General features: G+C 37.7%; 1 protein-coding gene across 2 annotated transcripts in view; it reads left to right on the top strand.

The window, feature by feature from the left end:
• NALCN (sodium leak channel, non-selective) overlaps nt 1-27,599 on the top strand; it is a gene marked incomplete at its 3' end in the record, with an annotated part of 199,096 nt that overhangs the window by 12,745 nt on the left and 158,752 nt on the right. For both annotated transcript variants that reach the window (XM_079539962.1, XM_079539961.1), the window contains exons 3-6: nt 5,981-6,064; nt 7,687-7,826; nt 8,502-8,630; nt 26,934-27,088. In XM_079539962.1, coding sequence (XP_079396088.1) covers nt 5,981-6,064; nt 7,687-7,826; nt 8,502-8,630; nt 26,934-27,088 — 508 coding nt within the window. The remainder of the gene's footprint in view (nt 1-5,980; nt 6,065-7,686; nt 7,827-8,501; nt 8,631-26,933; nt 27,089-27,599) is intronic.

The raw sequence follows: 27,599 nt of genomic DNA, 5'->3' as shown, positions 1-27,599 counted from the left end.
TAACCCTCTAATTTAAACAAAAGCTATGTTTTGTTTTCTCCTATTATGATTAGGGTAGCTTTGTTTTGTTTGCTGTAATATCAAGTGATTTTTTTCCAAGGCTTCTCTAGTACAGAATACAAGATTAATGTAAATACTGCATTGTGTGTTATGACAAAGATAAATTAAACAATTTGTAACATGTTTCTTGGAAGCATTTGATGATGGAGCAGTTCAGTGCAGAACACATTTAGATACAAATTGAACTTGTGTAACTTGGTACAGTAATATTATACAACCATAAACATTCAGAGTTATGTTTCACAATTGTAATTCCACTGGCTCTTCCAGATGAACCGCTGTTATGTGAATGGATTTTAGAATGGATTTGAAAGAAATTCTAGCACTCTGAATGAAGATTTTGAAGAAAAGAAGACACACAGAAATGACAAGTGTTGGCCCTGATCTTTTATTATTTCTTCTTTTCTCATGTATGGTATATACTTTTTTTCATTTTGAATAGATGCTGTCACATCCGCAGAGGATTAAATTTGAAGTTACCACCCATTATAGAAAGAGAGAAACCAACTAATGTTTGATACATGAATCAGATAGATAATTTTATCTGGGGACAGGACAGGAGAATTCAGAATAGAATTCTTTGTTATGTGTGAGGACAGTTTTGGGAGTGTTTGAAAGTTTGGGTGCTAGGTTGGATTTGTCCATGTCATTCTTCTTCTAAATAAACACATGAACCGTAGGTTTTTAAGGAAATGGGAGTAGTCTGGAGATTAGCCAGAAACATATGGGGTGTATGTGTAAGTGGGGTGGGAGTCAGATACCTTGTGTGTGTGTGTATTTTTATCTGCGTTTGCAGGAGAGAGAGAGTTCGTACAAGATTCTCCCTTGAGATCTGTTTTTACCTCTTTTCTATTCCCACTCCTTTCCCTAAAGTGTCTGATAAGGCCTTGGGGTGGAAGGGTGATCCTTCTGTCCTCAACTCAGTTGTGCTCTCTGTCTTAGCTCGTGCTTTTTGCATTATAATGACAACAATGAAGGGGGAAAATGGCCCTTCTAAATTACCGTTTCCCTCCATTCCTTCTTTTCCTTCTATTTACTCCTCTGTATTTATGCTGCTCCTAAAATGCCAGTAAATGTCAGTTTCCACCTGTTAATGCTTATTTGTAGTGCTACATGGAATAGCCCACATGAAGATATGAAAAATTTGCTCTGAGGTGTTGATGTGCTTAATTTATCACCACAACAGTCAGGATCCAGCAACCATGGCAGAGCAAGCTAGCTGGTTTTTCCCAGGCTTGCCTAGGCATAGTATTTGTGCGCTCTTTCAGCTATCCTTTTTGAGGCTGGGTGAATCAGATCCACCTAACGACAGACCCAAGACTGCAGATCTGCTTTCTGGAACAGATGATGATAAATCTGATTACCACCTGAGCAAATGTCACATCACTTTTTCTATTTCACTTTCCCACAGAGGCACCTGGAAGAGGTGGGAGGAAAGAATTCAGAGAACAGGTTGTAGTAAAAAATGAGAGAGAAAAAGAAATTCCCAGAGGCACAGGGAGGCAGAAGAAGCTTTTCACTTGCAGTGATTTGTTGCTTATCCTGCAGCGTTCCTGAGAAGCAAGGCAGAAATGACCTAGGTTGCAGACTGCACTATCATCCAGCTAAGCTGTGTGCTTTACCACTGAGTTACTGGAATTGCTTAACAAAATTAGCAGACAGAATCAATCTTTTAGCATACTGCCTTAATGCAATTCAGATGTTGATTTCATTTTGTCTTCGGCAAGGTTGATATCGAAATAAACTTGAATTAAAAGCCAGTAGTCTAACCAGCCTTCCCTTCTGGTAGACACTAGACTCCTCTCATGGCATGACTTCCTCAAGTGAGATAAGGCTTCAGGCTGTGGTTCCATCTGCATTTTATACTGGCTCACATTTCTGATGAATTAGGTCTTTTTTGTGAGTGTAACTGCTCCTGAGGGCACATAATAATGTCAATTGCTGTTTTATCTGTAATGTACTGGCTGTGACTGAAAAAGTGTTATCATTCTGCATCTCAGTACTGTCATAGGGGTGTCAGTATACAAAGAAAATCAAAAATGAAGAAATGAGTAACGTTGTACTCTGTTATTGTACTGGCGATGGTATTAGAGAAAAAAGGGTGAGATAAGGAGAGTACAGGGAAGATATTTTGTTTTGGGCCTGTTTTCAAATATGCAAAGGAACAATAAGATCTTATGCTGAATTTGAGGTATTCTTTCTTAGTTATAGCTGTATTGCCATGGCAGGATTAACATGTTCTTTTTCAGGGCAGAGAATATTGCAATTAAGACTGTTATTGCTGTTCTTTTGGAATATCAAATTCCAGATTAATTCAGATGAGCATCTCTAAGAGCGAAGCAGCCCTCTGATCCATTCCACATGGACTGTTTACCAAGAATGCCATTTCCTTTGTTTTGTACTAGTCTGGCAGTGGTGCTGGCCTGGAATAAATAAGTGCCGAGGGAGAAGATTAAAGGTCTATTAGGAGAAACTGTTTGGAGAGACCAGGAATGATGCTTGCAAAATAGTGAATAGAGAGCTAATAAAGAAAAGATTGATCCATTTAGCTAAGCTATATTGCAACTTTGACCTTCACATTTTTCATGTTTTGGTTTTTTTGTTTTTCGTTTTTTGTTTTTTTTTAAAAGGACTAGCATTAACTGCACTGTCAGAAGAAAAGAATTTTGTTGTCTATATAAGCCGTATTTCTGCTGGAGAAACTTCCTTTACTTGCTGTGTACATTAAAGAATTCAATGTCCACTGCAGACAATAGAGAGACAGCAACTTTAATAACTTTATGAGTTTTTGATTGAGCTTCAGCGTGAGGTTTTAGTCTACAGTACTAATCCTTCATCTTTTGTAAATGTTTAGACCACAATTCAAAAACTTATGAGCCAGAATGTTAATGATATAGAACAGAGCATTCACAGTAAAATGCTAAACAACTTCATTAATAATTCTCAATTTCCAACAGACATGATGAAAAAAAGATGAGGTGTTAACAATTTACTGTGCTTTAACTGCTTTAGGTAAAGAAGTAACTGTATTTAACCACATGCATTTGTATTCCTTTCCATGTGTGAGAACAGAATGCTGTTCACTTAATGAGCATTTGAACCCAGAGCTTTGGTAAAAGTTGGGATAGAGTGAATGAAACTCACTGCTCAGTGCTATCAATATGTGAATATTAGTATGTGTTAAATCTGAATTAGATTTTTTGTGGAAAGTAAGTAGCACTAGAAGTCAGTATCCAGGTTCATATTAAAAAGAATATTCTGTTTTTCATATTAAACTGGACGTGATTCTGTCTTACAAATTCCTTCAACCCCCATACACTGTATATACACTTTTAAAGACTCTCCACCATGCCCACTGCCAGCCATCGGCATGTGTGAAAACAATTTAGCCAAGATGTGCAAAGCAGACAGGTCCAGCAACTCCCCAGAATGAGTGGTCTCTGTGAATGTAATCCAGGTGCCCAGTGAACCCCTCCCCTTACTGGAAGGATGTGCTGATGTGGAGAAGCAGTGTGAGTGAGAAAGCTGAAAGGGGTCATGACATCCTCTTCTGTAAGGAAAAGGATCAGAGCTGATGCAATCATGCCATGTGTATTGTGGAGAGTAAAAGCAATTTCTAAAAAAAGATTTAGCTTTTTGTGAGTACTTGTGGGATAATTCAGAGGAGAGTGAATACAGGAACTCCTGTACAAGCTCATGCTCAAATCTGTATAGCACGACTCAGGGAAAACTTCTTGCTTAGAGAAACGGTGCTGAGGAGATGAAAGGTGAGTTTTTCAGCTAGAGAAAGACCAATCATCATCATTGTTCATTGGTACAATTGAAGGCTGCCTGTTGAAATGCCTCTGGAGATTTGTTTAGTGAGTTTAGTGAGGGATAAGTGGTGTCTGCTTCATAATTACTGAGCATAACAGCTGAAACAACTGTCCTGCCTTGAATGAAGATTTTCTTAGCTCAGAATTTACTATGGAACCAAGTCTACTTTCTTCAGAAGGGACAGGTTAAAATTATGATGCAGAGGTTCTTATTTGGTTCTTGATTTGGAAATTTCCTGATTTGCAGTCCTTGTTCAGGAGTGGTTCAGGTTGGATATCAGGAAAAGGCTCTTCATCAGAGAGTGGTCAGGCCCTGGAACAGGCTCCCCTGGGTAGTGGTCATGACACTGAGCTTGCTGAAGTCCAGTGAGCCTTGGAGACATACGGTCTGATAGTTGGGCGGTCCTATGTGGAGCAAGGAGTTGTACTCAATGATCTTTTTGGGTCCCTTCCAACCTGGGATATTATATGTTCCCATGATACTATGATTCTCATAGTTAGTAGCTTGAGGACTTAAAGATGATTATGAGTTAGAAAATATGAAAAAGAGTGTTAAGGTTCTCTGCCCTTTATTTTTAATTTGAAAATCACTTACGGCATTACTCTTATATTCTTCTTTTGTTTGCTTCTGCCCTAAATAATTTGTGCAACTGAAATAAAACTTCAAACAGCCCACAAATATTTTATCTCTATTTACACAATATATCTTGCTGTCACCTACTGCAAGGAATGATAAATCCTTTCTAGGATAGTGTATGACATTGAAAATATTATATTAAAACAAAACTACTTGTCTGTGCTTTTTGAATTGATGAAAATGCTGAGTCGTTTAAAAACAAGTACTGAAATAGCTATCACTGGGACAGGAAACGGTGCATATCAAGCCAGGAATCACATTTCTGTCAAAATTCAGTCCAGTAATGTCTTCAAGATTTCTGAGAACTGACAATTATTTTCATTCATATCTGTGGCAAGTGGATGAATAACACTGTAACTGAAAGAACACTTAAACAGAAAAAAAGGAACCAGAGGATGTATAAGGCAGAGGAGGGTACACTCAATCTGTTGTGAGAAAGTTCATTTGGAAAGGGATAGTTTTTATGTACCCTACCAGTGTCTCTGCACACATTTTTGTTCCAAGATAGCATAAAACTGGGTTATCCACATTTCTTAGGTCTAGTTTTTTCTGGTCTTTATTTTGGCACGCTGCATCTATCTACATGCATTTGATCTCCAACTTCTTCTGTGTTCCATGAGCTACCACAGAATTCTGTAACCTTCAGATATAATCTCCTTAATGATTTGTTTTGTTGTTTTTTTTTTTCCCCCGTACAATGGTTGAAATAAAGTATGAGTCATTAGCAGTGTTCTGTTGCATTATGTTGTGGAGGGTGTGTATTTCATGTCTTTGGGAATGGCATGGAATGTGGGGATACCTAACTGTGCAAACTGGAGCATTAATGGCGTGCAATATGGAAAGAACTGAGTTTTGCTGCAGCCCTCTCTGTGCTGCCTTTTAGGAGTGGTCTCTGGATTCGACCATTGCCAAACCCAAGCTAAAGTATTATTTTAGAGAGCTAGTTGAAAAAAGTCTAAAACAGAGCCTGTGAACAGATAGGAAAGCATACGTGTGACCAAGGATACAGTGCTCAGTTTTCTTTCCTAAATCTCTTTTAATCAGTATTGCAGAAGCATACTCTGAATACCTTGTGCTAAACAATCAGTGGAAGTGCCAGTGATATAGGAGTTAGAAGTTTCACCATACAGAGTATTATCAAAGCTTAAAAAAGAACTGTGAGTTTGAGATGATAAGGAATTGCTCAGGAAATGTCTGAAACAACTGGAAAGCCTAGGTTGTGTCAAGATGCAAGTATCATACTATGGTCAGAACAGTGTTCTTTTTTGTGTGTATGCTTTTTTCAATTACATCAAGGTATAAATAACAGGCCTCTTAAGAAGTTCTTTTTGACTCAAGCTGAGGAGAAGTGCTGTACAAGAAAGAAACTACCAGAGACAGCTTCTTTTTTCCAACTACATTTGTTTAGGATATTACTAAATTCTGACAATCAAACAACAACCTCTTAGCTTTTCTTTCTGTCTTATAGGGGGATAGCTCCTATGTAAAGGATCGTTGGTGTGTGTTTGACGGATTCATGGTCTTTTGTCTTTGGGTGTCCCTGGTTTTACAGGTAAGTATTTCACTTACTTTTTCAATAAATTGTTCCTTAATCATGAAAAATACATGGCATAAACAAGTAATTATGAGTTCTGGAAGTATAATTCTACATGGATCAAGCTGTTTTTTAATAGTATGCCAAATTCATTAGCACTTGGATTACACTTTGCGGCATATCTATGGTAAAAAATTTAGTTTATCTGTTAGTATTTATCCTGTTTATTTTTTTGTCATCTAGAAGTTAGACATTAATCTGAAGCTTGTAACTGTAAACTGTCTGCATAGTGAAAAGGAGAGAGGGGCAACTACAGAGACCCATTTGTCCCTTATTCTTTTTGACAGTTGTGCTGATCTCCTTCCATTGTGCTTAGAAAGATACAATGGTGGCTAGCTTAGGCAACAAAAGGGAGACTGATTCGCATGGTAAACATTTACCATGATCTTGGCAAACTGATAGGGCAAGTGGAGGGGTTTCATGTAACATGGGCCACATGTAACAAAACCTTTTACAGAGTGGAAGATAAAGCCCAGTGGAAAAAAATTAGTAGTAAAAATAATTGGAAAAAATGTGAGAAATTTTCATAAGGTAATGAACCTGGACATATTGCAAAAAAGTCATAAACTGTTAAGGTACAGCTGAAATTGTGTCCCAGTTGGTAGACCTTAACCTTAACCATTTTTTAGAGTAAGAACAAATGAAAGACTGTGAGGCTGGGCCTGTAATGATACAAGGACTGTTACAAGTTCCATTGCAATTGACATTTGGCAAAATGTATCCACTTTTGAAAAGTTAAAGATAGGCATTGCCATTTTCTGCTTCATATACACAGAAGGCATTGGTATACTATGGACACGTATAGAATAAAAATTGGTCATTACAGATACGCACCAGAGATAGCTCAGCCTATGCATTGTCAGGTTCTGCCTCCATTTTCTTAATACTTTTAGCAAATATTAAATTAAGCAGTAACTCTTAGAGTGAGAAATGAAGGTAAAGACAAGACATTTTTACTGATTCATTACTCTAAAGGAGATGCTCCTTCTGGAGGCACTCCTAACTTGTCAAAATGTTGAGGAAATGGTTCCCTGTCTTGAAGCTTGACTGAGATATCTGTGTCCTAACTAGAATATATGCAGTTCATGCTGCTGGAGTTAAAAGAATTTGTAAGCATATTGGAATATGTAAAGCAATCTGGATGAATCTACTTTTATATAATAGTAAAAGCCTTAATGGTGTGCATCGTTAACAGATAACTAACTTTCATACTGGAAAGTGTAAATCATTCACTTCTAACAAAGGAGAGATAGGACTAGCACATGTGCATGTAACTAACACAAACTTATATGCTGTTCTTGAGTTCTTTGTGAAAGAAGCATTATGAACGTAGGCAGAGTATATTGAGTGTGTTTTTGAATTTTCATTCTTGTAACTCAGAAATGGGTTAAAGATTTTACTAATATGTTTCTTTTCAAAAACATGTTTAAAATGAACCATAAAATGAATCAACAGAAGACTGAACATGAAAATTAAAATAAAAATCCTGTATGGGTTTTCAGTTCTAAACATTTACATAGATACCAAGAGGAACAGGACACGTTTATCAAGGCAAAATATATATTATTTTTTTTTTGTAGGTGTTTGAAATTGCTGAAATAGTTGATCAGATGTCACCTTGGGGCATGTTGCGGATTCCACGACCACTCATCATGATTCGAGCATTCCGGATATATTTTCGTTTTGAGCTACCAAGAACTAGGATAACAAATATCTTAAAGTAAGTAAGGTGGTTATCTAAAGAACAACAGACTTAGAAGACTGAATATGCAGCTGAGAGAATGATGCTTAATGTATATAGTCTTCCTGAGTTTTATTTCTGGCCAAAAAAAAGGAATTACCAAGTTTTCTATAAAATAATAATACCAAATATTTAGATAAATCATAATGCATTTTGCTAATAATTTTAGCTAGTGATTTTCAACCATTGGAACAAATTCTCTTTGATTAATATGACAGCACAGTAATAAGGTTGTAATGTTATGTGTGCAAGAGTTTCGGTATACATATACAGAAACATGCAAGCATGCACACAAATATATTCTATACAATTTGTAATAGTGAAAGTCATAGTAATGTGAAAGGGTTCTCTTATTTATTAGATATAAGCTTTTCTTCATCATCTCATCTGTGTAATTAATTAGATACTATTTTACAAAAGCTAATTTCCACATTTTATTTACTTTTATTCTCCCTTCTGTATATTGTTTTAAGTTAGAGGTTTAGAAAAATTGTGGCTCAATTTTCTAGCTCTGGCACATAGCAAGAGATCAGTTTTAAGGGCAAATTTTCTGTGAGATGAAATGCCGCTCTCTGTGTGAGCATATTTCCTAATCTATAGTTTTTCAGAGCATGTTGCCTATGCATTCATTGTGCTGTTCCTTTCTTTTGCCAGGCGTTCTGGAGAGCAAATCTGGAGCGTTTCAATTTTCCTTCTCTTCTTTCTTCTCCTGTATGGAATCCTGGGCGTGCAGATGTTTGGAACTTTTACATACCATTGTGTGACCGATGACACGCAGCCAGGGTGAGTTGACCTGGGCAGGTGTAATGTGGGACTGTTCATCAGTGAATATATATTATTTCAGTTAGCATAAATGGATGTAAAATGGTATTAAAATAAATTCCCCAGGATAAATTTGGGATACAAAAATGTTATGAATTACAAGAAAAATGCAAAGTTTAAAGAAGATTACAAATTAAGGCATTGAGTGGCAGGCTGTTTGCTAGGGGATGTGTGGGGATGCGTGTGGCTAGAGTGTAAGTGAGAGAGAACAGATCAGGGGAGGCTCTAGGATGAGCATTGCTGCCTGTGGCTGAGTCAAATCACTAATGTTTTTCATCAGCTCTCGCTGTTCTCCTATCTTTTCCCAGAATGTATGCGCTTGGGTCAAGACCTAAAGTAACGAGCAAAACTATCCACAGAATCTCACCCTCTTTATAGAATGGCATGTCACTGAGACCTGACAGTTAGATGTAAAGCTGAAAAGCCTTTCTACACACCCTTTGGATTATACAATTATTATACTCTTCTCGTGGTCAAGAATACATCACATTTTTGATTCAGTACATACTTAAGATTAATTTGAAGCACAGTGTAGCCTTTTCTTGTTGGGATAACCCATAACATTACACTTCTACAAGTGTATCTTGGATATATGCTTGGACACCATTTTGGATTTCTACTGAATCTATATTTTTGTTGGTGGTGGTGGTTCTTCTATTTCTTTGGATAGGGAAATGTTAGCTCTGGAGTTGAAGCTTTGCTTTGGTCAAAATAGAATCTTTTTATTTCTGTATTGAATTTGTCAAAACATAAATAGAATAGACACTATAAGAAAAGCAAAGCACTGCTTAATTTACTAATGTGATGAATAAAAAGTCAAACTACTGCAAAATGGCATGTTAAAGATTTTTCTAAAATAGGGCCTATAAGCTATGAAATATAAAATGAGATTATTAAAAGCAGCAGATCGAAAAAGGTTACAGAATTACTTCAGAATATTAGATATTGCACGGTGTTTTGTAAAATGAAAGAGGTGATTGAATTTTGGATATTTTCTTATTTATTTAATCAATATTATAGTATGTGGCTGTTCTTCACCTAGGTAGTGAATATTTTATTCTAGCTTTATAGCACAGATTTTTTATTTTCCCACAGACAAGGAGGAAAAAAAATCTTTGTAAAAAATTTATTTTCAATATTGCAATCTATGTTTTGCCTATGTAGTTTAGGAAAGCAGGAAATGGGATAGGTATCACAGGGAAGATTGGTCATTATGTAATTACTTATATCAGTGGCTGTAGTCTCTCCTGGAATTCAGCTGAAAAAGGTACAGTGGGACATTACAAGGTGTGTTTTCAATCTAGATTAATGAATATATAATTTTAAGGTTGCCTATAAAAAAAATAATCTCCAATTTCCTTTGTGTGTAGTGGGGTGCCCTCTAAATGCTGCATTATTGAAAAGAAAAAAAAAGTAGGAAAGTGTTTATGGTTCAATTTTAGGTTGTTGAAAAGCTGAATTACGGGGAAAGGCTAAAAGGGTCAAATATTCAGTACATAAAATAAAAATAAAAAACTTGTCTTAAGTATGTTTAACTTGGAAAAGTCAAGTACACAGACTTAAGGAAATTTGAGACTTGAGGCTGAATATCAGTCCTTAATCAGTATCATCAGGCCTATATTTTTTTAGCTGTTCAATCCAATTTAATTTTTGAATATCTGAGACAGTAATCTTCTGAAAGTGATTGAATAACTTCTCCCTTATGCAAACCTGACTTGTAACTTTAAATGAGGTTATGTGTGAGGACTACACTTATGTTGCAAACCTCTTTTTCCTTACAAGTGCTGCCTCACTTAATTTGACAAATGAAGGTGCCCACACAATAAAAAATAAATGTATTTTTTCCTCTTTGTCCTCTGAGCTTGTGCCTTACTTGTGACATGCTCCTCATTCTTTCCCTGAAAATACTGATTTCTTTTTCTTATAATGTTCATCATTATACCTTGAGAACACTTACATATATCTGACTGCTTTTTTCATTTCTGAGGAATGCAGAGCAGCACCACTGGGTGAAATTATTCGGTCCTCTCCTTGCATAGGTCATGGCTGACCCTACCAGAGCTGCCTGCAGAGTTTGTAATAACTAACTTGGTTTGGGAAAATAGAAATAAAGAATCAAATAACAGTCATACTTCCAAAGAGGACAAGTTGGAGGCAGACACTTGTCCAGATTGTAGTTAAGAAAGAAGGCAGCATGCACCTTGAATCAAGGAGAGTTTGCTAGCTGTGATGTAGTAGAGCATGTAAGCCTAGACAAATCTGGCATCTGTTTCTCTACTTTATAATCAGGTTTCAACATACTTTCCAAACTGGAGTCTGTCTGTCTCTTTGTATCTCTACCTGAGGTAGTTCTGTTCCAGGCCATGGAGAGTGGCTAATGTTGACTGAACTTGGCATTAAATAACTTAAGAGACTAAAGTGCATCTTGTAATGAGCCACAGCTGTAATACTCAGTATTCTGAAAACCAGATCCAAGACTTCTAAGACAGTCTTAGCAAATGAAAAGCACACAGTTAGTGGCCACCTTTGAGTACTTTACTTTGGGGTGATTTACTTTTTACTAAGTAGAATTCTATGACAAAAAGCAAGGACAAAATCTTATTATGGAGGTCAAGACTAAACTATTTCAGAAATTACTTTTAGTAACTCTACTGCCTTCTGAATTATTATTATAAAGGAGGTGTCTTATGAAAATGACATCTTAAAATCTTGATATTCTCCCCTATTTGAAAGGCCGTGGCAGCCACATCAGACACTCATTACCTCTTTGACTGCTGCAAGTACTTCTTTCCGTACTTTTGACACCCACACTCCCTGACCTCCTGTCTCTCCACCTCCTTAGTGATTTTCTGATGTTAACTCAGACAAACTGAAATACTGGAATGAGCTAACTGTGGTCTGAGTTTTTCATTCCATCTTATTCCATCTGTGAAATCAGCAAAATCTGACTTCCTTCTAAAGGCTGAAAAGTTGTGTTTTTGTTGCTGTTGTTTATAACTCTTTTTCTTTTTTCCTCTCATTTGCAAAATCTTTTTTTTTTTATTTTGTCAGACTTCCTTTTCCCCATGGGGAACACTGCTTCTTCCCAGGCAATTTTCTTGTGATTATTACTTATCTTTTCAAAACTCTGCTGTCATACCTTTTTCCTTAAGATTTCTCTGACTGCTATAACATTTTTTATTTTTTTTTTTTTTTTTTTAGTGTCAGTAAGTGGTATACTGCACGGACTTCCATTACAGATCTTCTTTGCTTAAAAGACATACAGCATGGTTGTAATGTAATGTATTTATAGACAACTATCTAAATTAGTGAATACATTATAAACAGTTTGACACATTCTTTTGTCATTTCTGAAATTAATTTCTAAGAAGTGAACAATATGAGGAAAGTAGGCTGTGCTCCCACATCTCCTTTGCTTGATTCTTGGGCACCTCCAATGTACAAAAGTTACTTCCACCAGGACACAAGCAAATTTTTTTTCTCTTGTGAGAGAGGTTTATATATCTTCATGCACATGCTACTGAGTGTTTTGTTTTTTTTGTTTTTTCTTTTAACTTTACTAAGACATGTTTGGCTACATGCAATTTCTTTTACATAGCAGAATTAAATTATATGTATTCCACAGCAGAAAATTTTACTTCTGTAGCTTCTTTTGAGATTTCCCTCAGCCAAAGGGAGGTTAACATGGCTAAAGGCCATAAAATATCACAATTGCCTAATTCTGTATACTCACTCTTTAAGGTCCTTTGTTTATGCTTTCAGTAGAGTGTAGACTGAGTATTTCTGTCTGCCTTGTCGCCATGGCAGTCAATTTAAAATCCTTCTTGGGAAATTTTCTTGCTCTTTAAGTAATAACTGCCTTGGAAAACGTGAGAAAAACAATTAGCAAGCAACAGAAAGATGTAGGAATTGTTGGCCATCTTTCACTCTATCTATGGATAGGTCCCTTAAAATGTCAGCAAATAGATTCAGAGTTGCTAGGGCTGAAAGCTAACCACAATACCTAATAAGGGAAATAAATATAATTAAAAAGAACAAAAGGGATTTGAGATAGTAAGTATGAGTAATCGGGTTTCAGAGTAAGGAAGAAATCCAAGGCCAACTTTGAAGAACCAATATAACAAGGCTTCTTTAAGAGGATGGATTAATTCATTGATGCCAGTTAAGAAAAAAGCACTGCTTTATTTTGTTTGGAGTTAATTCAGAATCTCTGCAATGGTGATATGTCTCTGGTATTTCCTTGGGGAAAAGAAAAATGGAAGAAATCCTGCTTTTTCCAGGCCAGATGCTATTTAGAACCTATCCAAAATCAAGAAAAATACAGCATCAGATTAAAAAAGAAGTAATTCTATCCAGATGGAATCTTATAAAAGAGTGGAAAAAGGTGATAAGGTGACAGCCCTTATAGAAACCCAAGGGGAGCAGTCTTCATCCTCATTTCCAGAGTATACATAATTTCTGAGTATAAATCCTGATTTTCTCTGGAACTGTTAGAAGCACAGTTATCCAAAGCAGTTGGATGTTGATTTCTTTCACACAGGCTTCCCAGTGCTTCTTTATTGTCCAGCTCTACTTTGAGTAAGGAGACATTTTAACAAATTTCTAAGAAGGAGAACTAAGTAGCCTCAGCTCTCATTGGCTCAGTAGTGGCACATGCTTACCCATGTTAAATTTGAAGAGATTCTGTTTATACAGTTTTGGTTCCAGTGGAGACATTGCATTTCTGCTCAGCCTCTCCACCTTCATGGGATTCCTCTCCTGTGGTTGATAAGTAGTCCTTTGCTGTAAAGTGGATCAGATTTTGTATAATATTGTGAAATTGACTGACTATATATGTGAGTCACATATAGCCACAGCTCTTCTTTCCAATAGGAAAAGTTCTGTGTGTATCTGCAAGGTTTTTCCCTTGAATTGCCATGCGGATTTAGAGCGTAGAGATTACTGAGCTTTCCACAGGAAACCTATAGGCTAAAAGGGAACTTAATAACAATTTTCTAGTATTTGGCGTGGCTACAAAGTGGATGGAGGCTCTCTTCACAAAGAAAAACATGGAGGGAACAAAGGGCAGTGAGTACAGGGTATACCAGAAGAGGCTTCTTGAGACAACAAAGAAATATTTTACAGCAAGAACAGTCAAACACAGGGTCACAGTGAAACACAATGGAGCCCTTATAATTAGAGCTTCTAGATATGCAGCTGAAAAGGGTAATAGATAATCTCATCTAGGCTTATTTGGACCATATTTTGAGGTCCCTTCCAACCTAGTCTATGATTCTATGATTTATATTTCAAGAGGAAGCCAGACAAGCAATGTAGAAGTCTGTGGATATACTGATATTCAGAGGTTAGATGGCAGTTATCACTGAATGGTACATCTATCTTGGCCTGGAAGTGCTGTGAAGAAGGGTCACTTCTGGGTATCCAAGCAGTTATAGGAAATAGTAAGAAAATGTTCTTAAAGAGACTCCAGATCTTGTTCTGTGAGCAAACTATCCCACATGTTTTGAAAACAAATTAACTATATCATTTTCAGTTTTTTACTCTTTTCTGAAAGCTGAATATGAATTGAATCTTGTGTCAACAATTTGGATTACTGAAGTTATGGGGGTCTGGAAATAGTCATCCTGAGATACGTATGAGCAAACTGAAGTTATTACAGCTATTTTATTATTTCCAAGAATCTGGGGATCATGACTGAGGAATTGGAAGACAGAAAAGCAGCAGAAGTTTAAAAAGGAAGAAAAGATAAGAGACAGAGCAAGACAGGCCAGGGAATTTCATTTTATTTAGTTGGAATATCAGTAGGTTTACCTCTTATACCTGAAAGAATTCTGTAGTAAATAAGGAAACAAAAATTTGTAAGCAGCTGGAAGGTAACAAGGAAATGAGAAATAGCTAACACTGATTTGTTGAGAATAAACTGTGTCAAACCAGATAATTCTCATCTGTGACAGGGTAACAGATGTGAATTGACAAGAGTGAATGTCATACATCTTTATTTTAGGAATGCTTTTTAACAGTCTCATAGGACAATTTTTTAAGCTGACAGGTGAAACATTTAAGGTAAAAATAATCATAGAATAGGTGGAAGATGTCTTGGAAACCATTCTCGGTGAGTTCATATTGATGGCTCACTGTCACAACGGAAGGAATTGTCAAATGGGGGTTAACATAAGCCCGTTTTGTGGTATTTGGAATTTTCATTAATATCCTGGATGATGACAAATAGAGTATACTTAAAGCAATGAAGATGACATGCAGCTGGGAGAGACTGCAGACATATTGGAAGACAAGGTTAAAATGAAAATGATCTTGAGAAATTTAAGACATGGTCAAATTGGATATTAGGAAATTTTCATCTTGAAAAGAGTGATGAGACATTAGAACATGCTGAACAGGGAAGTGGTAGAGTCACCATGCCTGTAGGTCTTCAAGATACATGTAGATGTGGTACTGAGGGACAAGGTTAGCGGGCACGATGGGGATGGGTTGACTGTTGGACAATGATGATCTTAGTGGTCTTTTCCAATCTTAATGATTCTATAAAAATACTGAATGAAAGTCAACGGGGACAGCATACAGTGTTTGGGAAAAATGGTGAATACAACGTTGTGAGGTGACTGTGTAGGAGGTAGTCCTTCAGAAAGTGATTTGAATGCATAGTTAAGGAACAGAGATCAGTAGAATTGTGCTTTGTAAAAAATTATAAGTTATAGTATCAGACTATGTAAGAATTGTTTGAAGAGGGTCTAAAGGTGGTTGCCTTGGGAAAACCAAAAATAGTCTGGTACAGAGATATATATATCATGTTATGTTGAAGTTTAATATCCAGCCTTATATTTCTACAATTTTCTGTGATTTTTTTATGTAAAAAAGTTGAATATCCTTATCCTCAGAATCCTAAGCGCTATTTGTCTTTGCTACAACTCTTTCAAAGGGGATTACATTGAAAGCTGGAAGAACTGGATGCAGGAGTGTAGCTATTGTGTGTTAGGGCAGAAGTGAGAGAATGGCTTACTGCATCTATCTGTTTTCACTCTCTTCGTGTATAACTAAGCTTGGAGATGGGATGCGAGTGCTCTTGGATATTCTTTTAATATTTCATTATACTCAGTGAACCATGTTGTTTGCCATTCACACAGGTACAATACATTCCTTTTTCTTTTTTTTTTTGCAGCACTTAAAATACTGATCCTGTCCCTGCTGTAGCAGGCTCTGCTGGGCTCACAGAAGCCTAATTTGCCCAACTCTCATCACAGTTTAGCAGTTTACCATCCATCCAATCCCTTCTATCTCCATGTCTGCATCACTTGCCCCCTAGCTTGCCTCAAACGGGTAGTTTAATGGAATTAAGTCCAGCTGGCAACCCATTTCAAGTGGTGTCCCCCAGGGGTCAGTACTGGGGTCCATCTTGTTTAATATCTTTATTGATGACCTAGATGAGGGGATTGAGTGCACCCTCAGTAAGTTTGCAGATGACACCAAGTTGGGAGGTGGTGTTGATCTGCCTGGGGGTAGGGCGGCCCTTCAGAGGGATCTAGATAAGCTGGATCACTAGGCTGAGGTGAGTGGGATGAGGTTCAACAAGGCCAAGTGCCGCGTCCTGCACTTTGGCCACAACAACCCCATGCAGCGTTATAGGCTTGGAGACAAGTGGCTGAATGAGTGTGAAGAGGAAAGGGACCTGGGGGTGTTGGTTGATGTTCTGCTGAACATAAGCCAACAGTGTGCCCAGGGGGCCAAAAGGGCCAATGGCATCCTGGCCTGAATTAGAAATAGTGTGGCCAGCAGGAGCAGGGAGGTGATCATCTCCCTGTACTCAGCACCTTGAATACTGTGTTCAGTTTTCAGCCCGTCATACAAAAAAGACATGGAGGCCCTGGAACGTGTCCAGAGAAGGGCAACAAAATTGGTGAGGGGTCTGAAGCACAAATCCTATGAGGAGCAGCTGAAGGAGCTGGGATTGTTTAGTCTGGACGAGGCTCAGGGGAGACCGCATTTGCACTCTGCAACTTCCTGAATGAAGGTTGCGGTGAGGAGGAGTTTGGCCTCTTCTCCCAGGCACAGAACAGGACCCAGGGAAATGGCCACAAGTTGTACCAGAGAAAGTTTAGGTTGGACTGTCAGTGGTTTACGGGCTGGTTCGGCCCGGTTCCGTGACCAGCGGGGCGGATTTCGCAAAATCTGCACCTCCAGAAAAAGGGGAACAGGGGACCCCAAAATAATTAAAAACAGCAGCAATGGTCTGAGGAGAAACAAAGTAATTTACTAAATATAGCATCAGAATGCAAGATAACACACCATAATACAATATAATCAGAATTGAAGTTAATAAATCAAATATAACGAGAGAGAGAATGTCCGAAAGGTGGATAGGCCTCACCACAACGCAGAGGTGAGATGCGCAGTCCGGTTGAGCAGCAGGGAGATGCGAGGAGAGCCGACGAAGAAGAGAGGATGAGAAAGAGCACATCAGGTGACCTTGCCAGGAGTTGTATTTCCTCTCTGTGACTGCAAAGTACCCTGGGGGATGTAGTTCTTCTTCTCTTCTGGGCAGGCACCCAGGACTTGAGCATTAACAGTTAAACTCCCAGTGTCCCACATGATGTTGTGATGTGGAATACTGAAAACCAAAAATCCAAACTGTGACATAGACATGAGGAAAAACTCTTTCTCTCTAAGAGTGGTCAGGCTTTGGAATGGCTGCCCAGGGAGGTGGTGGAGTCGCGGTCCCTGGCAGTGTTCAAGAGGCGTCTGGATGAGGAGCTGCAGGATATCATTTAGTTTGTGGTAGCAATGGTAATGAGAAGATGGTTGGACTAGATGATCTTACTGTTCCATTCCAACCACTTTCTGCCTGACAGGTTAATGAGAAGCTGGTAGAAGTTACTTCAGCTAGTAGTTGCAGAAAAAGCTTTGGTTATAGACTGTCAACATTTATTTTTCTTTCTTGATCTAGATAAAGCTTGTATGCTTGAAGGGTAGACCAGCTTACGTTTTAACACTTGAATTTCTTGGACTCTCAGAAGCATTGCAGATTCCATATTCTTAAAAATATTTGACTTTACTGGGAGTCTGCAACCACATATTTTCCTGATACTATTCTCTGTCAGTGAAGCGCTCCCAGCAGCTAAAGCAGTGATCCAGTTTGTCCTGTAATACTTCCTGTCAGCCTGGCAATGCTAAAACCAAGAGATCACACTCTTTTATCCTGGTAGAATGTCCAATTCCATCATCAAATGCCTAATAGTGTCCATTTGGAGTTAGCAGACCAGTGCTGAAGTTTGTTCTTGGATGCTCAGTGCTAGCAGTCTTCTTCTTTTGCTGTGCCAAGACTCCCAGCTCTTTGCCCCTTCAGATGGCACATTAGTCACAGAACTGTGTAGGTGCATTTGGTGAAGGCATCCTGTGTGTATTATTCACACCTCACAAGAAAAACTGTAGGAAGGAATTTGTGTTGCATATAGTTAAGATTTGGAGTCATTTGGAGTATTGTTTAGTGATGTTGACAATTACCCTGTCTGATGGCTAAGGAGGAAGCTCCCAGGGGTAACGATCTGGAGCTAGGTAAATCTACAAATGCTGCCTCGCTGCAGGTATAGAATCACAAAATTTTGGGGTTGGAAGGGACCTTAAAGACCATCTAGTTCCAACCCCTCTGCTATAGTCAGGGCCACCGACCCCTAAACCAGGTTCCTCAAAGCCCCATCCAGCCTGGCCTTGATTGCCTACAGGGATGGGGCATCCACAACCTCTTTGGAAAGCCTGTTCCAGTGTCTCTGTATTCTTCCTCAAAATTTCTTCCTCATACCTAGTCTAAATCTATCCTCTTCCAATTTAGAGCCATTTCTGCTTGTCCTGTCACTGCAAGCTCTTATAAAATGTCCCTTCCCAACTTTTCTGTAGACCCCCTACAAGTACTGGAAGGCCATTCGCTATAGTGTCCCCCCAAAGCCTTTTCTTCTTCAAGCTGAAGAGCACCAACCCTCTCAGCTTGTTACCATCGGGAAAGGTGCTCCAGCCCTCTAATAATCTTTATGGCCCTCCTCTGGATCCTCACCAACAGCTCCATGTCCTTATTGTGTTGGGGGACCCAGAACTGGACACAGTACTCCAGGAGGGGTCTCACAAGAGCAGAGGAGCAGAATCACCTCTCTGGACCTGCTGATCACGCTTCTCTTGATGCAGCCCAGGATACAGTTGGCCTTCTGGGGTGCAAGCACACACTGCTGGCTCGTGTTGAGTCTTTCATCAACTGGCACCCCCACATCTTTCTCTTCAGAGCTGTTCTCAAGCCATTCTCTTCCTAACCTGTATTTGTGCTTGGGGATTGTCCTAACCCAGGTTCAGGACTTTTCACTTGGCCTTGTGGAACTTCATGAGGTGGGCATGGGTTCACTTTTCACTTCTAGCCTATCCAGGTCCATCTGGATCCCTTCCCTCTAGCATGTCAAGTGCTCTATTTAGCTTGTTGTCATCTTCAAACTTGCTGAGGGTGCACTTGATCCTACTGTCCATGTTGCCTACAAATCTGTAAAATAGCACCAGTCCCAACATCCATCCCTGAGGAATGCCACTCATCACCAGCCTCCACTTGGTCACTGAGCCATTGAATGCAACTCTCTGAGAGCGACCACCCAGCAAATTCCTTATCCAGTGAGTGATCCATCCATCAAATCCTTTTTTCTCCAGTTTGACAACCAGGATACCATGCAGAACAGTGTCAAACCTTTTGCACAAGTCCAAGTAGATGACATTAGTTGCTCATGTGGCTCTGCTGCAATGAGTGACAGGTCATAGTGCTTGTGAGCTTTGATGCACAAAAATCACAAAAATTACATTTAGGCATACAATTTTTATATTCTACTATCCCCCTGTATCTGGGAAACAGCTACTAAGAAGATATTTAACCCAGGTAAGTTTGATATGCAAACTTAGGGTTTTTTAAGTGATTCTGAAAGTATTTTAAAGTAAAAATAGATCTAGTCTCCATCTTAGATTTTTTCATACATTCCAATCGATGCCCTTGCAATTTAAAAGAGTTCTGAGTTGTTTTTACTTTTTTTTTACTTTCTCTGTGGAAGGACTTCACTGAATTTTAACATATACTGTAGATAACATATAATTTAATGATAGTCCTTGGTGAAATGGAGATTTATGCAAGCTAGCTAGATTTGTTTTTGGCTCTTCCTTTCTGTTTCCAGTGTTTTAGTACTAATAGTAAGTCAGCGTTGTATGAATTTCATTCATTCATTTTGTTTTAGTTCTTAAGTCTTACATTAGCATACATATCTTGCAATTGCTATTAGACTCAGCTCCCTCCTGAATGATTGTAGCAGTCACAAAAACGAGCTGCCATAGAGCTATTATGCTGGATGACATTTGATAGAATTTCAGTGTAGTACTGTTCATGCTTACTATTTGAAGAACAATTCCACATTGGAACACTTGTATTTTCTTTTCTGAGCTTTGCTTTATCATGCTGGCTGTTCATTCCAACAGTCTGTAGGAAAGATTTCTTCTGTCACTCATTTTTCTGTCTTCAGTGGCCTTGTTACTCTGAAAAGTAATGACAGACTGAATTGAATTCTATTTATTTCCTCTAATTCTGATAACAAGTGATGAAACCAATGAACTGTCACATTTAAGTAGCTGCAGTCATTCTTGTTCTCCTTCGGTTTGTGACAGCATTGGCTTTGCATAGTGCAAGCTATCTGTCGTGAGTACCAAGTCATCTGGTTTTGATGTCAGCACCTGTGTTAGGAACTTAAATGCCTTGAATTCCCTTTCTGGCTCATGAGGAAAGTTGGTTCTGGAATATGAGTGTTGTGGTTTAACCTGGCAGACAGCCGAACGTCATGCAGCCATTTGCTCAGTCCCCCACAGTGGCGTGAGGGAGAGAACTGGAAAACAGATAAAACTCGTGGGTGGAGTCAAAGACAGTTTAATAGGACATCATCGGTTACCCACTGACCTGTGCCTAGCCAGTCCCTGGGCAGCAGTTGTCCCCCTGACCAATACCCCCAATTTTCTTGCTGAGCATGATCTCATACGGCACGGAATATCACTCTGATTGGTTTGCATCAGCTGTCCTGGCTATGCATCCCCCAGCTCCTTGCACACCCCAGTTCCTTTTTGCCAAGGCAGCACAAGAAGCTGAAAAGACTTTGGTGCTGTGTCAGGAGGAGAAACATCAATGTGTTATCAACGTTATTCTTATCTTAAATCCAAAGCACAGCATCTTACCATCCACTATGAAGAAAATTAAATCTGTCCCAGCTGAAACGGGGACAGACCGAACCTGCCAACCTCCAAACCTCTGGAGATGTCTTTCAGACTCTTCAAAACCGCTGAGAAGTGAATAGGAATAGATGAAACTTCAAAGACTTATTTTATATGCTCTAATTTAGGTTGTATATGAAGTGAAAAAAGTCACAATCGCAATGAAATCAAACTTTACTTAATATCACTGCCTATCTAATAGGGAGTTCAATTTAAGCATGCCTTATGGCTTGGAAGACTGGATTTAATTATGCCTTATCAATAAGGGAATAAAAACAGTACTTGTGTTAATTTGTTGAATAACCACTTAAACAACTTTTTTTTTATGAAAAATTTACTGAAGTAGTATAAGAAATTCCAAGTTCTATCTACAAATGCTCCAGCTTTGACACTAGTGAATTATGTGAAAGTTACCAAAGGACAGATACTGAAACCTGAAACTGAACATGTAGGTAATCAATAAAAGATCTTAATTTTGTAACAAGAAATAAGAACGTGTTTATCATAGGGCATATGTACTGAAATCATCAGATCACTTAGTCTGACTTAATTATGTTTCTCCTTTATGAAATGTTATAGCTTGCTTCTGAATCCAGTATCTCTTCCAGATATGTATCTGTTCTTGGTTAGAGTATTAGCAGAATAATAATTTATAAGCAAGGGAACTTCTTATTTTATACTGAAAGATGTTTCACAGTTAAAAACGGTGTTCATAATTCATCATCTTAATTTGTCTTATTTCAACCATTAGCTTTCTGTTCTCATTACACTTTTTCATGCTAAATTACACAGAAATGTAATTCCCAGTACCTTCACTGTGTGAATTCACTAACATGCAATAATTTAGGCACCCTTCAATACGCTTTTGAAAAAAAACCCTAATATTCTGTTACTGCTAAACGTGTTCATATTTCTCTCCTCTTTCTTTAAACTTCAAAACAATTTTAATTGATGAACAAAATCCTGAATATAACATTAATCATAATTTATGTGAATGTAATACAGAGAGGAACATGAATTCATTATTGCTTTTCTTGTACATCATGGGAAAGCACTAGCTCTTTCTTGCCCTGATGTTACTGTGACAAATATAAGAGGATGTCCTATTATGGCACTTTATCTTAAATGCTCACATAGCATTTATATTCTATGATGTAGCGTTTACATCCTCCTTTATCCCCTTTATTTCATAGACTCTAAGCCATAAGGTTTGCTTGCAATGATCTCCCTGCACAACTTTGCATTTAGCTGTATTAAAACCCATTTTGTTTTGTTAGATTTTGTTAGATAGGTAACCAAATGATCCTGATAACCATACTTTCCAGTCCTTACTGTCCTTCATGTTTCTACTCTGCTGTTGATTTTATACCTATTTCTTCCTCACTGGTTATGGTAGATCATGACGATCATTTCTTAGTTAATCAGTTTTCAGGCCATTTATGATTTATTGATATATACTATATACTACTAGTTTTTTAATCAGCTGTGTTATTGAATGAACTGCTTTGTGAAGTCTTATGCTAGACAATTTCATCCTTTGAAAATAACATATTGGTATTCTTCCACAATTTCCCTGCTATCTCAAGTTTTATTAAAAATTAATAGAGAGATGGGAGATGCCTTCAGTTATTTGGCTTGTTGATTTGAATATAATTATCCCTAGCAGATGCTATCTAATATTTTCTTCACTTATTGAATCTTGAGTATGAAAATCTGTGCCTATGATGTTAAAACGTTGAATAAGGAATGTTGCCAAAGCTGAAACTTTGTGCTTATGCTGTCCTTAAACTCATGAGTCCTTCATGCACGTTCTATCTAATTAGTTAATATAATGAAAATAATACTTGGATATCAGAGATAATATGTTACCAGACAGCTTTGAAAGCTCTATAGTTGTAATTACATGTATAATTATGAGAAACATTAAATATGGGTGATGTTTTCATACTTACAGTTTAAAAGATAAAACAGATTTTCTTCTCTGATTAGAAACAGAAAACTGATTCTGTAAATTGTGTGTGGTGCACGATGTCTTTAGACCTGAGTTCATCTGAAAATGTAACACCACATTAAAATATCACCTTTTGGGAAGACTGCAGAACATGAAATGAAGAATTATGCCTAGGAAATAATAGTAATCTTTAAGCCAGAAAGGTACTCTGAAATTTCTTTGGCTAGCCGCAGTGATTTTGATTCTGTTAGTGGATTATCTAGAAGCTGTGATGATTCTAGGAGCAGCATTGTCCTAATCTTCAATGGGAAGCGCAAATTGGAAAATCTAAGTGAATGAGGTTTTCAATAGAAACCAACTACGGTATGAGTCTTCTACTGAAATTTATGGTTATATGTAGGAATGCTGATGAAAGTAAGTAGCTGGCCGGTAGTAAGTTTATTAAAAATGTGACCAGTGATAATCTACTACTGAAATTTTTAGAAATACCAGTACTGGAGTAGTGGGCAGAGAAATATTCAGTTGAACTCTCAGAATTAATCATTTCTTTGTTCATCTGGCAACTGTTTGGGATTTTATCAAGGCACCCTATTCAGCAAATTAGTTAAGTACAAGGGCAGCTCCGAAAGTAATTCCTCCTATTTTATGATGGCTCACAACATCAGAGGTGGATGTTTGTGGTATGGCAGTAGAGATTGAACTTTCCCACTGTTACATTTTGTTGCTATGTGACAGATGGCAGCAGAGGGGAAGTCTGACAGAATGGTGTCTGACATGGAAATTTGTATGAAGCAAAAATGTGGCATCAAATTTCTCTATGCAGAAAAATTGTATCCACTGACATTCATCGATGCTTGCTGAACATTTATGGAGACCAAATAGTGCATGTTGGCACAGTGACGCAGTTTTTGACAAGCACAGCATGTGGGCTCTTGTTCACTGCTGGCAAAAATGTATAGCTAATGGTAGTATGCTAATAGATAGTGTTCTGTAACTGAGAATTTGTTCTATCAAATAGTGTTATGTTATTGTGTTCTTTGTATCTGTTGAAGTTTTTATGGAAATAAACAGGAGGCATCACTTTTAGAGCTATTCACGTACACATACATTGCCTTTCAGGTATATAGAGCTTTTCTATGAATAGAGCTTTTCAGGTGCTTAAAGCTAGTTATGTACTGAATCAACGCCTCAGTACTTAAGCTGATATTAAGTAGGGCCCATGTAGGAACAAAACATTTTAAATCTTGTTATACTGAAAATAACAGGTGATATTATAGCTAATTATGAGTTAGGAGTTTATTTTCTAGTCCATGTAGACTTGTCTATGCTTAGTACTATCCTGAACCAGAGCACAACCTGCCTGGTGACATCCATCCTAAAAAGCCTATGCTTGTACAGTTACAGATCTGTACTCAGAGATTCCTTCTTTATAGCGGTGCATGGAGACATCTTTTCTTCTTCTTCTTTAGAAGATGGTGTGATGTCATATAAAAATGACTGAGTGATGAGGCACTGGAACAGGTTGTTTAAAGAAGCTGTGGATTCCTCATCCCTAGCATTGTTCAAGACCAGGTTTGATCAGCCTTTAGGCAACCTAGTAGGAGGGATGGAGCTAGGGAATCTTTAAGGTCCCTGCAAACTCAAATCATTCTATGATTCAAGAATTCTACATTTCTGTTATTGTCTGATCTGCGTTTAAATTAAGCAGTTAAACTAACTGCTTTGCATTGTGATGATGAATCCACATAAGGGATTTGCTAATGCAAACCATAATGTACAATTAATTAGCTACCAATACCCTGGGTTCTGCATGTGCTTTAGCCAATGAATTAATTTTAATCTTCGAAAATATTTATAAAATATTGTCTTTTGATAATCCTATATTGTAATGGCTTTTATATCATAAATGTAAAGTACTTAAAGCACACAACTGGATATGAATTAACGTATTGTTGTAAGAAGGGATTAAGATGCTCAGATTAAATTTTAAATCCTTGAGTGACAGATGCTGAGCATGTTTACAAAAAATGAAATGGATGCACATATTTTGTGTCTGTCCTTCTAGTTAAGCAGATGGTTAATTTTCAGAGCATTCTTTAAAACTTCAGGTGGAGGTTTACGTATGTGTGTTCTTTATCCATGCAGATGTGTTTGGCTCTCAGGCATCAAGAGGAAATGGCTACAGAATGGGTGCAGCTACAGTTATTATCTGCATTTATAATTGCCTAGGAAAAAATGTGTAGGAAGCTTTAGTTTCACACTGACAGATTTAGAATGATCTGTTGCTATCACATGCAGTGCATAAAAGCAAGAAAAATAAAGTAATTACAGCTCCTGTTCACCCAATTTAGTTGTCAAAATGCACGTGTGAGTTTGATTAAAGGAAGAGGACTTTGAGAAGAAAAGTAATATACTAATCATACTATAGGGCAGGCTGAAAATTGCACCTGTTCTGTGGACAAACAAGATTAATTAAAATGATGAATTTTAAGGCTCTGTGCTGAGGCCTCAGGATAACGAGGTGAATGCTACAAGTTTTTCTTCATAACTTCCAGTGGTTCTTTTTTCTTGTTTCTATGTTAGAAGTCTGTGCCATGACTAAGAAGTCAAAAAACAATCTGAACTTGAATCATAGAATGGCTTGGGTTGGAAGGGACCTCAAGGATCATGAATCTCCAAATCCCTGCTACAAGCAGGGTCACCAACCTCCAGATCTAATACGAGAGCAGACTGCCCAGCGCAACATCCACCCCAGAGACTGGGCATCCACAGCTTCTCTGGGAGAACGCTATGGACCATTTTTTCCTCAGACCGTAACTCACACTGATTAGTTTTCCAAGCCTGACTTGAAATTGCCCTGGGACTGAATCAAAAAGCAGAATTTCCATATGTTGAAAGAGTGAATACAAGCAAGGAGAAAACTGATGCTGCTTAACTGTATGCCTGTTCAGCACACTTGGAATTACGACATATCTTTTTTTTTTTTTTTTTAAACCAACTGGCTCATAGTACAGATAGCCTCACTTCTGCACTTATTACTCTCCTGTACTGATTTGTAAACCCTAACGTGGACCTGTTCAGAACATGATTTTTGCTAGTTACCTCTTAACTAAACCACTTATTGAGAAGAAGGATGGCTTTGATCCTGTCTCCTCCGTGGCAGTCATGTATTGTCATTATCAATGACATGCTGTGAATGCCAATGAGGGATCCAGTGCCTGACCTTCTCCTTACAAGGGTTTGGGAGTCCTTGGATATATACTTGGATTCATCTTGGATTCATGTGTGTATGCTACAGGCACAGAACAAGGAGCCACAAATTTGCCCCTCCTCTTCCCACACCCTTTACATATAAATCATGCTGAGTCGATTCATTATTTTCTTCTTTTTTTTTTTTTTTAACCAAACCCTTATTGTCTTCTTTCAGAACTGAATCAGACTCATTTCAGTCAAAACAGTATTTACATCATAACAGCACTAAAGTTGTAATGATATGAATTCTTTCCTGTCTGTGACTGGTTATACCTGAGCAAGATTAAGGGCTTGGCCATCTGTGGTAGAAACCTGACCTAAGTAAGGTACAAGTAACTAACACATACATACATGGCTGACAGTTTATCCATGAAGATCATATTAAAGAATATCAAAGCTAGTTTTGCCTGCAGTTGAACATGTTCTCAAGATTTTCAAAGGAGACTAAAGCAGTAAGTGTCCAAATTCCAACAAAAAACAGTTGGAACAGCTCTGTGTTAACTCTTGTATGTCTTCTAGAGTCTCTGTTTTTGCTGAGGTCTCTAGGCATTCTTGTGAAACTTCTGCTTGTATTTGTACTGTGAGTATGTAGGACTGAAATCTTAAGAGACTGTTAATTCATCATAAGTTCTTAACTAATGAAAATAACATACATCAGAAAACATTAGATAGCAAAAATAATAGCTGATATACTTTTTACTTTACTCTTCTTAATTTCAAATATTTAGTTTTGCTATGAGCTGAGTTTATATAACACCTTAATTCTGTATTTTTCACAGAAACGTAACCTGGAATAATTTAGCTATCCCAGACACCCACTGTTCCAGAGAGCTAGAAGAAGGTTACCAATGCCCACCTGGATTTAAATGCATGGACCTTGAAGATCTGGGACTAAGCAGGCAAGAGCTGGGCTACAGTGGCTTTAATGAGATAGGTCTGTCCTACTGGTAAAATCCATTTCAGTATACATTTTAAAATTTTATACATTTTAATATTTTATTTTAAAAGTTTATGAAATGAGTAGAACAGATAGCTCATGTCTGTTCTGAAAAGATATCTAGTGAAGTCAGCATTCTGCTGAAGTAGAACACATGCCGGAAAGAGAAGCTGCTATTTGCTTTGGAATGATGAAGTTATTTATTTCTATATTGCCTGGGATTTCCAATTAAATACCATTATTTAAGAAGAATTTACTTTTGATTATCATCAATATGCAAATGCAATAACTAGTTACTGTGTTTTATTTATGATTCACTTTAGAGTATATAATTCATGTTATTTGTCTAATTTTGGTAGGAATTCCTATGCCAAAAAAAAAAAAAAAAAAAAAAAAAGGCATGTACTGTGCCTGTCCCTATAGGGAAATGAGTAGAGCACAGAAAAATAGTTCAGGAAAGATGGCAAGGGTATGGGCAGCAGTGGTGAGATTCATATCCAAATGGAAA

The sequence above is a fragment of the Tetrao urogallus genome, assembly GCF_951394365.1.
Source record: "Tetrao urogallus genome assembly, chromosome: 1".
In the NCBI taxonomy this organism is placed as follows: domain Eukaryota; kingdom Metazoa; phylum Chordata; class Aves; order Galliformes; family Phasianidae; genus Tetrao; species Tetrao urogallus.
The sequence above is the reverse complement of the archived record's forward strand: the minus strand, read 5'-3'. Positions and strand labels throughout refer to the sequence as shown.